Consider the following 17,573-nt stretch of genomic DNA (forward strand, 5'->3'; position numbering starts at 1 on the left):
TTAACTATAACTTTTTGTTACAACTGTTGGCATGTATTAAAAAACAACAGTTAAGGATCTGGGCAAACGTAGCATCAGATTGAAGCCACAGAATTAGAAGACATATTTATTCCATTCTTGTACCCTAATTCCTTGCAGCCTATCAGATATAGAGGCTCAGTGTGCATGTCACAGTTAACAGTTTAACATGAATGTGCTGAACCGAGCTGTTTTGCCCTACCCTGCGGGTTAAAAGAAGCTTACTGTTTTGGAATCAAGGACTGTGCTTTGTCTTGCTCCAAACCAACGGTTAGTGCTGTTTGAAGCAAAACCACAGTTCCCAGTTTAGACACAATGCTAAATTAGGGATCATGGTTTGTTTTCCCCACAATAGCAAGGATGAACAAAGTGGGTGAGATCAGGTTGTGCACACTTCATCACTATACAGTTTACCATGATGTGTGAATGCTGTTACAGTCGTCTCAAGAATCCACATGAACAGGAAGAGTCAGTCCACAAATCTATCGCTTCCCTAAGAAGTCTCCATGTCAATTTTCTTCCCTTCAGCAATGTTCCCTGGTTTCACCTTTTGTACATCACTCAGACTTTCATCAGGCAGTGTGTCAAGGATTCCACTGAATGTTTGGGTTAAACCAGCCCTTGAATATACACAAATAGCATAAACCTTTGTAAGTTAGCATGCTTTGTGCTACTATTAAATATGCTCCTTTAAGTACTACAGCAGTCCTAGAACAACAGTGAGCTAATTTCCACAATCACATTTTATAAGTAGACTCCTATCTCTTTGATCTCTGTACACAAAAATTTCTACCAGTAACTGCTGAGTGGAAACTGGTAACTGAAATAAGAACAGGGAAGTACTCACATTATTACAAACATACTTATTAGCACAAAGCAACATGTACCCATTTAAATATACAAATATTGCTCAAAATACCATGAGCTCAATTTATGATATCCTTTAAGTGTCACTTAAAACACCATTCAAAACCAAAACTACCTAGTTGCTTCTGTCTTATTCAGTACTTGCAGATATCAAAACTCACACAGCAAGTTTGTATCAGTTTATATAAACACACAATATGTTTATACAGTGGTACCTCGCAAGACGAAATTAATTCGTTCCGCAAGTCTCTTCGTCTTGCGGTTTTTTCGTCTTGCGATGCACAGTTTCCCATAGGAATGCATTGAAAATCAATTAATGCGTTCCTAGGGAAACCGCCTTCAGACCAGGTCCGGGGACAGTCTGTCCCCGGACCTCTTCTGAAGGCTGGGGGGGGGGACAAGGGCTTTTCTTCCCACCCCCAGCATTTTAAAAAACCCCGGGACAGCGGAGGACTTCTCCGCTGTCCGGGGCGATTTAAAAGCCCCTGGGAAGGCAGGCAGGGGGGACAAAGACTTTCGCCCCCCGCCCGCCTTCAGAAGGTGTTCCCGCCCCCCCCCGCCCGGCTTCGCAGCAGCGCTACGAAGCCCGGCGGCTGGGGCAGGTGTCCCCCCCCCGCCCGGCTTCGCAGCAGCGCTACGAAGCCCGGCGGCTGGGGCAGGTGTTCCCCCCCCGCCCGGCTTTGCAGCAGCGCTACGAAGCCCGGTGGCTGGGGCAGGTGTTCCCGCCCCCCCACCCCGCTTCGGAGCAGCGTTCCGAAGCGGGGTGGCTGGGGCAGGTGTTCCCACCCCCGCCCGGCTTCGCAGCAGCGCTACGAAGCCCGGCGGCTGGGGCAGGTGTTCCCCCCCCGCCCGGCTTCGCAGCAGCGCTACGAAGCCCGGCGGCTGGGGCAGGTGTTCCCCCCCCCCGCCCGGCTTCGCAGCAGCGCTGCGAAGCCCGGCGGCTGGGGCAGGTGTCCCCCCCCCGCCCGGCTTCGCAGCAGCGCTACGAAGCCCGGCGGCTGGGGCAGGTGTTCCCCCCCGCCCGGCTTCGCAGCAGCGCTACGAAGCCCGGCGGCTGGGGCAGGTGTTCCCCCCCGCCCGGCTTCGCAGCAGCGCTACGAAGCCCGGCGGCTGGGGCAGGTGTTCCCCCCCCGCCCGGCTTTGCAGCAGCGCTACGAAGCCCGGCGGCTGGGGCAGGTGTTCCCGCCCCCCCCACCCCGCTTCGGAGCAGCGTTCCGAAGCGGGGTGGCTGGGGCAGGTGTTCCCACCCCCGCCCGGCTTCGCAGCAGCGCTACGAAGCCCGGCGGCTGGGGCAGGTGTTCCCGCCCCCCCACCCCGCTTCGGAGCAGCGTTCTGAAGCGGGGCGGTGGGGGAAGGTGTTCCCGCCCCACCCCCGCCCCACTTCGGAGCACCGGGAGAAGCGATCTCCCCGCAGCCGCTTGCTTCAAAAGAGGTCCAGGACCTCTTTTGAAGCAAGCGGCTGCGGGGAGAAGCGCAGCCGCTTGCTTCAAAAGAGGTCCAGGGGCAGCGGGAAGCGCTTCCGCTGCCCCCGGACCTCTTTTGAAGCAAGGGGCGGTGGGGAGAAGCGATCTCCCCGCCGCCCCTTGCTTCAAAAGAGAAGACCCGCTGTCCCCGGGGCAAGCTTCATTTTGCGAAGCAAGCCCATAGGGAAATTCGTCTTGCGAGGCAACTCGAAAACGAAAAAACCTTTCGTTTTGCGAGTTTTTCGTCTCGCGAGGCGTTCGTCTTGCGGGGTACCACTGTATTGGGCTTTAAAAATAACGCTGAATACTAGCATTTTTTCTAACTCTGGAATACTAGAATGGAGCATACTATTTGATGCTAGTACCAGGATTTTTATTTTTTTCCAGCTATGTTAATACAACAGTATACAAGTATATTCTAAATGTACTTTGATCTGATCAACATGGATCAGTCATCAATAAAAACAAGCTCTCAATTATTTTGTTTCCTATTCTTCTAGCTTCTATAATTTTTGCTTTCTCCCTAAGTTCACTATTTGATTGTTCTCCTTACCCTCTCAGATACCCCCAATTCATCATTTTTCCTAAGTGTATCCCACATGAAACATAATCCATACACTAATGAAATTAATACAGGAACTGCCTTCCAAAACCAGAGCCATGTACCATAAAATCCATAATTTGTTTTTAATCATCAGGTGACGGCACAGCTCAAGAGACGGCAGAAAACACACAGTAATAACTCAATTAAAGGCTCACTCAATATTTAAATGGAATCTTAATCTGCATCATTTGCTCAACAGCTTTCAAAGCATTGAGCTGGTTCACACATCACATTTGATCACAGTTTAAAAAACCCCAACAGCATTTAATGTGAATATGCAGAATGCTGGTGCACACTACTGAAAAGTTCTTGCTGTGATTCTTCCCCATACCTGCCTCATAACAAGCCAGAATCTGGCTTATCATGACATACAAGCCTGCCATAACAAGGCAGACTCTGGCACCCAAAGAGGCCCATAATGAAAACTTCATTTAAACCACACTTCGTTTCATTTTCAGGTTTGATTTAATTTGAAATGCAAACTGGGCTTTATTATAACAATAAAGAGATTAGTATAAGTGGAAGAACACTGGTCCCAGGATTAGTCTCCAGCATTTACAGATAAACATGGAAAGATCCCTTGACTGAAAATCTGGGGTGCCACTGCCAATCAGTGGATAATACTAAGCTAGGTGAATCAATGGTCAATGACTTGGTATAAGACAGCTTCTTATGTTACTATCTTTGGAGATATTTCTGCAACTACAGAAGCTGGTTAATACAACTCAGTCCCACCATACCTTGGTCTCTATTGCAAAGATTTTGTAGTCAAAGTTCTGTTAACCATATGACTAAGAAATGGAACTTGAGAAATACAATTTGGTCTTTTTCAACTACAAAGGACTGGCAAGCACAATTTGTTCTGGTTCACATATAACATTAAACCATGCACTATGTGTGTGAGCCAAACTGGCCTGAGTGAAGCCTCCAACTTCTGTGCTCTCCCCTACTCTTCTCCTATGCAGCTGGAAAAAAGACTTTCCTAGAGTTCATGTTCACTTCCAAATAATCCTGGCTTCAAATGACGTAAGACTCACAGAATGTAGTCTGAAATCTTCTAGACAATTTTTAAACAAGCCAACTTCAAACCATGGGTTATGAAGATGGCTGACTAGCTAACACTTGCAGTCAATTCCAACTCTACAATTCTATGGTTTGTACATGCTAAGCTATGATTCTCTGAAAGGGAAACTAAATGCTAGCAAAGCCCTTTAATATGGCGATGTGAGATAAGGGGGAAGGGGTGTGGCACATTCTAATGTGGTTTAGTGTTAAGTGCAAACCAGATATCAAAATCTCTTGGCCAGTTCTGGTTTCCTCTGGCAACACTGTTTATGTTTTGCTTGATTCAGTAGCTGTTTTTTTATGCTCAAGAAAGGAAAGCATTTCGAGTCAGACCCAAACTTGATAGGATTGTGGCCTGATTTGAAACAAGCCAAGTCTTTTTGAAAAGGGCGGATTCATATGCCATCCCACCCACCCCCTTCAGCATTTAAGTGCTACTTATCTCTCTGCTTGTTCATGAGAAATAATAAAATTAGATGGCTTAGTTTTGGTTGAGTAAGAAAGACAGAAAACAGCACCAGTCAATTTTTACAGGATTCTCCTGTTGTACTAATCTGATGAATACCTGTGATGAAAATCAAAGCTGCTTCAACACTTTGTTCCTTCAGCATTATGCCTGATAAAAACCTATCTTCCATTAGACAAGGTTAACAATACATAGTCACACAAGGCTGTTTTGCCCTTTAAACTTGTCTGACAGGAACCAAAGAGACAACCTTCCCAATTTATGCCACCTAAAACTACTTTCATGGGCTAAGGAATGAGTAAGTTCTGAACTTACAATGAAACCTATTTGTTTGGGTGTTAACTTTCCCCTTGTCAATCAAATCACTTGGTGCATGTCTTCAAAGTGGATAGCTTAAGGTACCCTGGTTGCCACTGCCAAATCACTCTGCATGAAGTAAGGATGCTGCTGCCTGATGAAAGTCACAGTGAGATAAGGTGTTAGAGAAAGAATCAGTTAGAAAATTACTGTTTTCTTTTTAATTCACTTTCTGATATCTCCTTTTTCTTGCTTTATTTTAATAAACAACCTTGAATTACAAACCTGAAGTTAAAAGACCATACTTGATTGCAGGACTGTAGACCCATGTCTAAGGCAGCATTCAAAATTCGGCAGGCACATTTTGCACCTGGCTATTGGCCACTTGTGACCAAGATGCCCAGGCGCCAGAATAGCACCATCTGGAGGTGTATGCCTGGGAATCCTTGGATCTAGCCTGTTTTCACACACTAACAACACATTCTGTAGAATTCGATCCACTATATTTTATCTGCACAATCAGAACAAATTTCAGGAACCAAAAACTTTTATTGAAAAATATGACTTTCAAGCCAACTGGCCCCCAAACAGCAACTAGACATTCCTTTTTGATGACCGTAGCCCTGGTTTAAGGAGTCATTTGGTGCCCAGCTTATATATCTGAGTTTTTAACACCTGTCTCAGGTGCTCTGTGTAAATACTACTCGGTTTAAGAAAAATGAAGGTGATTCAGCATTAAGATACTGTAAATATAGATTTTCCACATGTCCAGATTTAGGAAACTCAACAAGGTAGTATCATTTATAAATTACACAAAGCACATTGCAACCACAGGAAATAAAAGAGTGAGTAGTTAATGCCATTCTAACTACCGTATTTTTTGCACCATAACACTCACTTTTTTCCTCCTAGAAAGTAAGGGGAAATGTCTGTGCGTGTTATGGAGGGAATGCCTACAGGTGGCATGCCTACAGATTTTCCTCCTCTAAAAACTATGTGCGTGTTATGGTCAGGTGCATGTTATAGAGCGAAAATTATGGTACTTTTTTTTTTTTTTGGTGCAACCACAGCTGTGATCCTAAGCATACTTGCCCAGAGGTAACCAATTGGATTTCTAAGCATGCATGTTTGAACCAGACTATAAGAGAAGCAGTCATGATAAATTGTTTAAAAACTTCTTATGAGCAACTGCAATTTCCATAAATTAATATAGCTCTGTGTGCTCCTAGTAAGGGAATCAAACCTAAGGGCCATCAACTCTCACTCCTCTTTTTTGCTATCAGTAATTCCTATCCCTTGACAAGCCAAGCATCACATTATCATCCACCTCTTAAAGCGGTTCCCAAATGTTTCACTGAAAGAAGCAATAACAGAATTCTTGGTTTGTTCATGTCACAGTCCAAGTTCATCTAACCTTAAAGAAAGAGGTACAGAAAAAGCTATCATTATAAAAGGCCAAAAAAGAGCCCGATATATGGGTATTGCAGATCTATTTCAAGAAGCTGAACTCTGTAGATCTATGCACCAGACTAAAATTTGACTTTCACTGATGTGATGAAGTCCCCCAACTGTAGCTGTTCCCTACATCCCAGCCAACTCTATACTTGCATCTTTCGTACAGGGATGTCACAGTAGAATGACCTCTCAGACAAAGAAAGATCAAAAAGGTCAATCAGGGACACAAGGAAGCAGGAAGGAGTTGTTATCAAATAATCTTTTCAGACAGTTTAAATCGTTCATTTTAAGCACAGAATAGTAATAATTCTAAATTTATCCAACTCCGCATCACACACAAACCAATTCCTGCCAGAACAGACTGAGCACCATTGTTCTTCGGGAGTTATAAAGTTTAAATCCCTGTAACAGAAAGCACTCCCCAGGGCCAGTTCACCCATGAGGTAAGGTGATCTCTCAGCTGGCTGGCAGCATCCCCAGGGGCAGCAGATCCCAATCTTTATTCCCTCCATGTTCCTGATGTAGATCTTCCCTCACCCCTTCTTCCTTGGAGAGGGGTGAGGCACCATTTTGTGGCTTGCCTCAGGTGCCAAAATGTCTTGGGCCTACCTTAAGCCATCCCCACTCAACAGATATGGAAGTGATCCTTACTTCTCAGAGTCTGGAGGAAATTAGATGGTGGCATTTTGCACCCCAGACATCACTTAACACTGCCTTGGTATTTTAATCACACCTCAGAGCAAAAGAGCTTTGACCAAAAAATTCAAGCAGCATCACTTATTTTATGCACTAGTTAAGTGATACAGAACAGTGGCAGGCAGGTAGGCAGACAGAGACACACACACACACACACACACACACACACACACACCACCTGTGGTTTCCAGCAACTAGCATTCAGAAGCATTGCTGGCTCCAACTGTGGATGGAAAGGATAGCCACCATGGCTAGTAGCCCTTGATAGTCCTAAAGTCATCCAAGTTGGTGTCATCACTGCCTCCTGTCGGAGCAAGTTCCACAGGTTGACATAGCCTGACTTTCACACTTCAAACTGGACTTGGGTCTGGGGGGGGGGGAGGTGTGTCCGAAACAAGTCCCCCCCCCTCCAACCCCAGTCTTTCTCAGCCGCAACTCCTAAGCTGGGACCCCCGTTCCTTGAGGAGTTGTGAAGTCTGAGTCCCTATAACGGACAGCCACCTACACCCTGCAGGTGCAGAAGCGGCCCTTACGAGTCTGGAGGAAATTAGACGGTGGCAACTTTGTAGCCCAAGGCCTCGCACAACGCCTCCTTGGGCTCTCAAACCACATCTCGGACCAAACAGCCCTGACCAAAGGCATCCAAGCAGCGCAACTCATTTCGTGCCATAGTTACGCGATACAGAGAGAGGAGACCCACAAACACACCATAAAATACACAAAATAAAAAAATTCCTTCCAGTAGCACCTTAAAGACCAACTAAGTTAGTTCTTGGTATGAGCTTTCGTGTGCATGCACACTTCTTCAGATGCACACGAAAGCTCATACCAAGAACTAACTTAGTTGGTCTTTAAGGTGCTACTGGAAGGATTTTTTTTTATTTTGACTATGGCAGACCAACACGGCTACCTATCTGTAAATAAAATACACTTCAGCGTGGCTGCCTCCAGCTGTGCAAGCCAGGCCACAGTCGCCGTGGCTCGTCTTCCCCTAACCCTCTTCTGAAGCCACCCAGGGCCTCACCTGGGTCTGGGGGGCACGGAACGAGGCGCCTTCCTTCCCCTCAGCGAGCCGGGCCGAGCACCGCGCCCCCACGCCGGCCCGATTCCGGGTCTGAGGAGCCGGCAGCCTATCAGGCTGAGCCACACCAGCGCTAGCGGCCGCCCCACCCCGACCCGGTTTCAACAGGGATACCGGGCGAGCCGGGAGGACCCGCAGCCCAGCGCCCCCACAGAACAGCAACACCCCCGCCCGCCCCCCCCTCAGGCGGCTCTGCCCCCCCTGCCCCCCCCGCCCGCCCTCCTTCCTTCTCCCCTCAGCTCACCAGAAAGAGGAGGAGGCGGCGGCGGCCCCCGGGCTCGGGGAAGATGGCGGCAGCTCTCATGGCGGGGGGGGGCGCGTGAGGCGGTGGGTGGCTCGGTCTCCCTGCCGCTCCGGCTCTGTGGCTCTCTTTCCCCCCGGCCTCCAGGGGAAGTGCGCGGCGGGCGGGCGGGCGCCGACACGGAGAGGAGGAAGACGAGGAGGTCGGCTCTCGCTCTGCGCCGCCTCCCCTTCCTCCCGCCCGCCCCCTTTCCCCTCACGACGCCCAGTTCCGGGTTCGAAGGCACGCCGGGAAACGTCCCCCGAGTTGGCGGCAGGCTGGGCCCGGCGCGCTCCCGCCAGCGCCCTCTCTGGCCGCCAGGCGGAGCGGCAGGGCCCGAGGGCCCGGCTGGCGAGCGGATCCTTTCGGGCCGGGCGGGTCCGTCGCCTTCCCGTGAGGCGGTGGGAAGGGGTCGCCTGGGCTGGCGGAAAGGGGTGGGGTGTCTTCCGCGAGGAGAGGAGCTTGTGAGGTAGGTGACACGGGCAGGAGAGCGAACGTGTGCACGCAGCCGGCTGCGCGTGTGGTGCTGTCTTTGGCAAGGGGGGCCGCTGTGAAATAAGGACCACCAGTAGCCACAGGATTTCCTCTTGCTCTGTCGCTGTTTTGTCCTCGGAAAAGCTCTTGGCAACACAAAGCTTCGCAACACAACAACCCTGCGAAGTAGGTCGTCCGGGCCAAGGTGGGCCTGCGCCGCTTCTCTCCTTCTGCGCCGGCTGCGCCTCCGCCGCCTGCCTCTTCGGCCCCGGGGCTCGTGGGCGGCAGTGGCGTAGCGTGGGTTGTCAGCACCCGGGGCAAGGCAAGTAATTTGCGCCCCCTAACCCGTGGATTTGCGCCCCCTAACCAGTGGATTTGCGCCCACTAACCCGTGGATTTGCGCCCCCTAACCCCCAGATGTTGCGCCCGGTGCGGCCGGCCCCCCCTGCACCCCCCACGCTACGCCACTGGTGGGCGTCGGTTCTTGCGGGGGCTTCACGGGGAGTAAGAGCCCATCATCGTCTGGCTGGGAGGGAAGGGAGGGAGACGGGCTTGCGCTAAAGCTTCCCGGCAGCAGGATCAGCCTTGCCAGGAGATGATGATGATGATGATAATTATTTATTATTTATACCCCACCCATCTGGCTGGGCTTCCCCAGCCACTCTGGGCGGCCTCCCAAAAATATAAAAATACTGTAATCCATCAAACATTAAAAGCTTCCCTAAACAGGGCTGCCTTCAGATGTCTTCTAAAAGTCTGGTAGTTGTTGTTCTCTTTGACATCGTTGATAACGTGAGAGAGGGCTGCCTCAAGCAGCAGGTTTGGGCGCCAGATTTCATTCCCCACGAAACAGCGTGGATTTTCCGCCTCAGGCGCCAAAACTCATCTTGGATGTGCCCTGTGAGTTTCAGGGCTCCACAGGGATTTTAACCCAGGTCCCAACCAGCCCAATCTGGCACTTGCCACCTGGGCCCTCAGACTGGTGGGCTACGGCCAGTGTGGGTGGGAACATTACAGCTTGTTCTTGTGCAAGCATATCTGCTGGGATTTACCCCCTTCTTGCACCAAAGGATGAACCCCTGCAAGCCTACAGTCTCCTCTTCTCCCCAGAACATTTTTTGTACATTGTGGACCGCTTTGAAGCAGCTTGCTTTATAGGAAATGCTATTCTCAACTATGGGGCAGGCAAGGAAGGGATCTTAAGATTCCCTGAAAATGTTTGGTTTTTAAAGGTTGAAATTCTCCGGGGTGACACGGGTACTAAAGGAGGAAAATCTAAATTGAGTCTATTCCAGTGGTTCCCAACTCCCCCCAGCCTTGCACCACTTGAAAATTCCTGAGGGCCTGGGCAGACCACTTAATGATTTTTCTACTTGTAACCATTGCAATGTGCTAGATGCTGTATGATTTCTCGCTGCTTTTATTTTTTACATATTGTATGTATTGCATTACAATCTGAATTCAATATATAAGGGATAAAAGAAAGCAGTATAAATATTGAATGTGACAAATGTGCTTCTCACACTGTCATTCTGACTCCTACTTCTTTCAAGCACACTGTTGTGGTTAGAGTGTCAGGCTGGGACATGGGAAACCAGGGTTCAAATCCCCACTTGAGTATGAAATTCACTGGATAGTCTTGGGCCAGTCACTACCTAACCTATCTCATGGGTCGTTAGTGGGATTAAATGCAGAGGGTGGAATCCTGTTCACCACCTTTAACTCCTTGGAGAAAAAGGTGGGATATAAATGCAATAAATAAATAAGTTGTTCCCTCTGTCCATAACTTCCGGTCTATCCCACTCACTTTTGAGGTTGACTGCCCAGGTGTTCAAACATGTAATGCACTATCTGTGACCTACCTGACACTGGTGTGGAAGTTTAATAGAATGGAGTGTCTCAAAAGGGAAGAGGAGACACTTGGCATACTAAAAGTGTACAAAGAACCTTCTAACTGTTTTCTACTTGGCTGGACAGCTCATCTCCTGGTTCACACTGAAAAGCTACTTTTAAATCTCCCCAGGAATGAGAATGAGAACTGTCCATACAGGTGAAACTCAAAAAATTAGAATATCATGGAAAAGATCATTTATTTCAGTAATTCAACTTAAAAGGTGAAACTAATATATGAGATAAACTCATGACATGCAAAGCAACGTCAGAAGCGCCTTACCTGGGCTAAATAAAAAAAGAACTGGTCTGTTGCTCAGTGGTCCCAAGTCCTCTTTTCTGATGAGAGCAACTTTTGCATCTCATTTGGAAACCAAGGACCCAGAGTCTGGAGGAAGAATGGGGAGGCACACAATGCCAGATGCTTGAAGTCCAGTGTGAAGTTTCCACAGTCTGTGTTGATTTGGGGAGCCATGTCATCAGCTGGTGTTGGTCCACTGTGTTTCATTAAGTCCAAGGTCAATGCAGCCGTCTACCAGGAGATTTTGGATCACGTCATGCTTCCTTCCGCAGACGAGCTTTATGGGGATGCTGACTTCATTTTCCAGCAGGACTTGGCACCTGCCCACACTGCCAAAAGTATCCAAACCTGGTTCAATGCCCATGGGATTACTGTGCTTGATTGGCCAGGAAACTCGCTTGACCTGAACCCCATAGAGAATCTATGGGGCATTGCCAAGAGAAAGATGAGAGACATGAGACCGAGCAATGCAGAAGAGCTGAAGGCTGCTATTGAAGCATCCTGGTCTTCCATAACGCCTCAGCAGTGCCACAGGCTGATGGAATCCATGCCATGCCACATTGAGGCAGTAATTGATGCAAAAGGGGCCCAAACCAAGTACTGAGTACATATGCATGCTTCTACTTCTCAGAGGTCCAATATTGCTCTATTTGCAATCCTTGTTTTGCTGATTTCATTTAATATTCTAATTTTCTGAGATTGTTAATTTGGGGTATTCATCAGCTGTACGCCATAATCATCACAATTATAACAAAGGCTTGACATATCTCACTCTGCATGTCATGAGTCTATCTCATATAGTAGTTTCACCTTTTAAGTTGAATTACTGAAATAAATGAATTTTTCCACGATATTCTAATTTTTCGAGTTTCACCTGTATAACTCAATAGAGAAATCCAAGATTTTACTGTAGCTAGGAATGAGCAGGAGTTTATCTGATAGGTTAACCAGATGCAAAAGGAGGCATGGTTCCTTCAGCAGAACTAGTTGTAGAGAAGAGGAAGTTTCCGCAGCCTCTGTTATACACAGCTCCTGAAGATGCATTTGAACACCCCAGTGACCTATCCCAAAAGGTACAGCATAGAGAAAAGTTTCTTGAGTTTCTAACCTGATTCTTAGAAATGTTCAGATGCACATTCCACAGCAAATTAATTCATTATCCATATAGCAGGTTGGAAACAGCCCTGTAGTGTAGTGCACACTGAATATTGTAGATTGGGCTCCAAGTGGTTTATAATAAACACGTAGTGTTGTCTACCGGTATTTGTTCCCTGTCGATCACTGAGTGTTGGCCTGAAATGTTGAGAGTGCAAAAGCCCTGCAATTTCATTCAGTTCTTTTTATTTCCTATATTATCCCCACCTTGCTGAATGAGCGGTATATAACAGCCCTGCAGCAGAGTAGTTCAGTCTGCACTCATATTGCAGGACTGTGCTGACATAGAAAAGCTTAGAGCAGTCCTGCAAGGCCAATACTGCACACCAAGAGGTAAGGCTGGGTTCGGATTGCCAGTCACCCCCCCCCCCCCCGCCCAGCAACTTTAGTACTTTTCAGATTGTATCAGAGGTCAGTCTACTTGAATTGCCTCTTCAGATATTTCCTCCAACCTCTGCCCCCAGGCCAGATCGACCACAATTGTACTCAACTTGTTCAGAACCTTTTAAGGAATTTTGCACAAAGCATAAAAAGCCACATTAGGGCAGGGACTCCTGTTTTTGGTACTCATTTGGTAGTTAAAAAAAATAATAATCCCTGATCCAGTGGCTCAGATAACACATACCACGTATACACTGTAACATTTTGTTGTGGAGCCCTATGGAGATAAAAAGTGTAAGGATCTGTTCCTCTCACCTCAATATTGCATCCTCATGGCTGCTTTTGTTAAAAGTAGACAAAAAGATGGGAGAACACATACCATATTTACTCGAGTCTAATGCACATTTTTTTTTGGCCAAATTATGTCGTGAAAATTAGGGTGCACATTAGATTCAATGGTGCATTTACATTTGCCAGCAAATACTTTTTGGGTTTCAAGGTTTTGAAAATTGAGATGCACCTTAGATTTAATGGCGCATTAGACTCAAATAAATACGGTATGTGAATGAGCATCACATGAAGTTGGGTTTCTTTCTCGCCCCGGCGCCATTCCTAGAACTTTAATAATAGCATGAGATGCAAAAGTTAAGCAGCTCAGGACTTATTTTCATGCCTGGAAAAGCTTTACCTGCTCAGTTTCAGAGTATTGGGCTGCTGCTGCTGCTGAAGGTGCACACTTTGGGTCGCAGCAGTATTTCTCTTACCACAACATTTGGGGATTTGTACAGAGATAAGTTTTGGGGGTTGAGTGGCCAGGTGGGATAAAGGGCAGGACTCCTTCATCTTTAAAGTTGTGTAGAAGTGAACATTTCAGCTGGTGCAGTTTGCAGGTGTAGTTCCATACAATTGTTAATATTGCAGGAGCCCTGCCCTTTCCTTTTCTTTTTTTTGCACCTCGCCACCCTACATGAGGTCCATTAAGAGAGTTAGTGCTATTGAGTTTTCACAAGTAAAGTTGCCTGGTCACATTGTAGAAATTTGCCCTGTCCATTAAAACCTCTGAGCAAGTGAAGATTCAGTTTTCTTCCCTATTTTTCTTAGCTTTGGCTGATATATTAAGTATAATAAATAAGGGGTCACAAATTATAATTTATTTGTTGAAGTCCATTTATTTGCTTTAGGTTACAATGGATCTATATGGTAGCTTGCGAAAGTTTAATAGTATGATAGAAGAATTTTTAAATGATAAAATGACAGTCAACCAATGAAGTCATTGTAAGACAACAATGATTAACATTAAATTTCTCATTCATTTTTGCCGCTATCCAAAAGACTCTGCCTGTTGTACCTACTGTACCCCAAGCTGTGTGGAAACACACAAACTAGGAAGAGCATAATGTGTGGGCAGGCTTATATAGGAGAAATTGGCCCTTAAAGTATCCTGGTCCCAGAGCATTTAAGACTTTAAGAATCAAAACACACTTTGCATTGGGCTTGGAAACAAAATGGAAGTGAAGTTGTCACAAAACTTAGACAGTAATGCTTCAAACAGCCTGCCCTGTTGAGAAAAGCTGTTAATAGATCTGCTTGTGTGTATTCTCAAATACACATGTGTTTATGAAACTGACCCTTAAATAACCTTTAATCTGGAGATGATAATCACATTGCAGTGGTTATTGCACTAGTTTACTACTAATCAAGAAATGCCAATATTGTCTTGCTTGCTTGAAGGAAATGGCAAGAACTGATGAATACAAAATAAAATCTTTATTTACACAGTGTTTATTGCTTACACAAAATGGTGGACAGTAAGGAAAAATGGGCTTGTGTTATGAAGTGTCAGCACAGAAATATAAAATAACAAGGTGGCTAGTTGTTGAAAACTACATAGGCTACCCAAGTCTGTGTTGTGTGGACAATAAACTTAAAACAAGTCCTATTGCAGAGATAGACATGGAGGTGGATAGTGTGCCTTACATAGAGAGGAGATGGGTGCTTGGGAACCAGAATCCCAACCCTCCCATTTCCCTGTTTGAGATAGCTTAAAGCACAATTGCCAAAGGCCAGCCCATGAGCTTAACGACTAAGAAATAATTTTATATAGGTGTCCCAAATCCATTTCTGTGCTCACCGTCTCAAATTCTCATTGCGTCTAATAGCTACAGTGCTCTCTGTCGCTGGCTCTGCTGAAACATTGCTTAAACTTCCTTATTTCCCCCAAGTTTATTATTTAGTATCTATTCATGTTGATCCATGATTAGTCATGTGGTTGTATGAGACTTTAAGACTTCTAATCATTTTCCCATCTCCCTATGGTGACAAAATTGTCTGCCTAAGCGTTAGTCTTTCCACTGTAGCATATTGCCGTGTAGCAGCATCTTTTTGAATCAGGTTTGCCATGAATATAAATCATTTATTTTTCTCTTCCTCACAGAATTGAATGTGCAAATTTAATGCCACTTGTTGGTCCTAAATTCTCAGTATGGGAGTTCAAATTAACTCCCAAGTGTTGTCGAAACAAAGTGGGCTTGTGGGACAAATTAAGTAGTTTGCATTAAAATAATAGCAGAGTTCTTGATTGATAACTACGTAGCTGTGAACTGAATCCATTGCTATGTAAAGCTTGTATAGAAGAGTCAAGCTTTGAAAATCTAAAATGAAAAATGAAAAAAATGTAATTAAAGTATGAAAATATGTTGAGTGTTGCATCAATAAAACTGCATTCTTTTTTGCACAAAGTTATAGTAACCATCATCGTTATCATAATGATAATAATAATGTTTTTATGCAATGCAGGTTTAACATCTGAACTCTCAGAGAAGAGTATGAATGTTTCTGAGGCTTGGCTGCTCAGTGGCTCCTCACTAGCATCTCAAGTTCACGCCGCTGCTGTTAATGGACATAAGAGTGTTCTTCTAAAACAGATAGCAGGTAAAAATGTTTCCCCTGGCTTTTCAGAGTCAATTTTTTATTAAACTTTAAAATCTTCACATATATATTCCAGATTCCAAATTAGTTATGCATTTATCTTTGACTTTCTCCTCATGCTGTTTTTAATCCCATCCCTGTCTTTTTATGTAATTTCAAATCCATGAGAAGCAATAGTATTTAAGTTGCAGTTCTGTTTTTAGCTTTTTCTTGGTTCTGTGGCTTAGGAAGATCCCCTGCCCAGCCCATCAGAGAACAGATTGGGAGGCTTCTGCCAACTCTCTCTTCCTCTTTCCATTCTTGTGTGTAACACTCTAAAGCAGTGTTTCCTAAAGTGGGCGGTACTGCGCCTTGGGGGACACTGGAACAATCCAGGGGGTGGTGGTAGCCTTGGGTGCAATTGGGGGGCATTGGGATAAAAATAAGGGGGTGGTAGAAGCATAAAGGTAGAAGAGAAGAACATTTTGAAGAACTGTTCTTACAGGTTTCGTCTGTTGTGTAATGACACTTACCGCCAGGTCGGTGCCGCTGCAGGATGGCGGCAATGTGTCTCCTGGATCTGGCGGTTGTGTGTTTTTCCCAGGCTTGAGTGAACCCTTTTGGGGTTCACCCAGGCTTGGGAAGTGTTATTTGTAATTTGTTATTTTAATATTATCCTTTGTTATCATCATTTTCTCTGTGTAATGCAGATGTTACTATGGTTGTTTTAATAAATGGTTTTATAATTTCAAGCTTCAAGGTGTCTTATTTACAGCAATGTCTTTCTTTACTATGTCTTAGGACATAGGTAGAAATCTAGATACATCAAAGAATGCAAATTTGTTAGTGCATCTTTCTGTTTGTTTGCTTAAAGAAGGTATATTTCCAGGGGGGCACTGAGTATTTTTTTTTTTCTGAAAAGGGGGTAGTAGGCCAAAGAAGTCTGGGAACCTCTACTCTAAAGTCTTGGTGTGTGTATGTATGGAATTACTTTCAGTTGCTTTCCATAATACTAACGTGGTGGTTTTTCTTTGAAATTAGTTCATTAAAAATGCTTTTGTTTTTTGACTGGTGGAAGCTTGTCCAGTAGAGAGAAAGGGACAATGTCAGCCTGGCCTCAGCCAGTTTCTCCTACTTTACAACCAGTCCAAGGAGTTGCACTGCCTGTCAGCTTCTTCCTGCTAGTCCTTATGTTGCCCTTGTGGAACTCAGCAGGGATGGAGATAGGGACAAAACTAGAATTAATTGACTCTTCCTGCCATTTGCTGTAGCTCTGCCTCCTGTTGGTCATACTTCCTTCCACCATACTAGCCTCAATGAGCACCAGCCATTACTGTTTCTGCACATTTTTTGCTTTAGTTCAGCTGACTGCTGGCATGCAGCCCTCCACGTACTAACCCCAAGTCAATGGGGCCCTCAAAACACAAATACTTGGACAAAGGACATTGTTGCCAGAGGAGCCTAAAGATTGGTAGCATAACCTAGAAATACCTTACCAATCTAAGAAATCTGCTTTGATTGTAATGGTGAGGTGCGTATCCTGTTTCCTTATTAACAATAGAAGCTGTAGAGAAGCTTTGTTCAGGTAGGGAGAGATACTTCCAAAAGCATAAATATGATAACACTGTCAAAGTTACTGAATTGTGGTCTTTTGGGTAGTCTAAGCAAGGTTTTTTGTTCAGAACTGTGTCGCAAATTCTTTGCGGCGCTTTAGCAGAAATGCTCAGAGTTCCAGGTTCTTCAGTGCAATATTATTTATTGTGAGCTATATATACAAATAGGGGCGCGGGTGGCACTGTGGGTTAAACCACAGAGCCTAGGACTTGCCGATCAGAAGGTCGGCGGTTCGAATCCCCGCGACAGGTCATGTGGCCAGCATGACTAAGCAGTTTCTGGCAAACCAGAGCAGCGCACGGAAACGCCGTTTACCTTCCTGCCAGAGCGGTACCTATTTATCTACTTGCACTTTGACATGCTTTCGAACTGCTAGGTTGGCAGGAGCAGGAACCGAGCAACGGGAGCTCACCCCTTTGCGGGGATTCAAACCGCCAACCTTCTGATCAGTGAGCCCTAGGCTCTTGCAAGTTTCAAGTTTCATTCGTTATGTTGCACATTTAGGAATCCTGCCACCTCAGTAGTGCAGAGCTGATGGACCTGTTGCTTCAGGTCTTAG

The 17,573-nt window shown here is 45.8% G+C and overlaps 2 protein-coding genes across 4 annotated transcripts in view; one reads left to right on the forward strand and one right to left on the reverse strand.

Moving 5' to 3' along the window:
* Nucleotides 1-8,494, reverse strand: part of ERP44 (endoplasmic reticulum protein 44) — a 32,808-nt gene extending 24,314 nt beyond the window's left edge. Inside the window, exon 1 of the mRNA XM_081166691.1 lies at nucleotides 8,257-8,494. Coding sequence (XP_081022817.1) covers nucleotides 8,257-8,316 — 60 coding nt within the window. The 5' untranslated portion in view covers nucleotides 8,317-8,494. The remainder of the gene's footprint in view (nucleotides 1-8,256) is intronic.
* Nucleotides 8,495-8,685: 191 nt separating this feature from the next.
* The window catches only part of INVS (inversin), a gene marked incomplete at its 5' end in the record, with an annotated part of 69,811 nt that continues 60,923 nt past the window's right edge, over nucleotides 8,686-17,573 (forward strand). For 2 of the 3 annotated variants that reach the window (XM_081166139.1, XM_081166140.1), the window contains 2 exons: nucleotides 8,686-8,761; nucleotides 15,290-15,424. In XM_081166139.1, the coding sequence (XP_081022265.1) occupies nucleotides 15,319-15,424 (106 nt within the window). Of the gene's footprint in view, nucleotides 8,762-15,270; nucleotides 15,425-17,573 lie in introns of those variants that run through there. The other variant, XM_081166138.1, reaches the window with a different exon arrangement.

The sequence above is a fragment of the Podarcis bocagei genome (genome assembly GCF_964188305.1).
Source record: "Podarcis bocagei genome assembly, chromosome: 13".
In the NCBI taxonomy this organism is placed as follows: domain Eukaryota; kingdom Metazoa; phylum Chordata; class Lepidosauria; order Squamata; family Lacertidae; genus Podarcis; species Podarcis bocagei.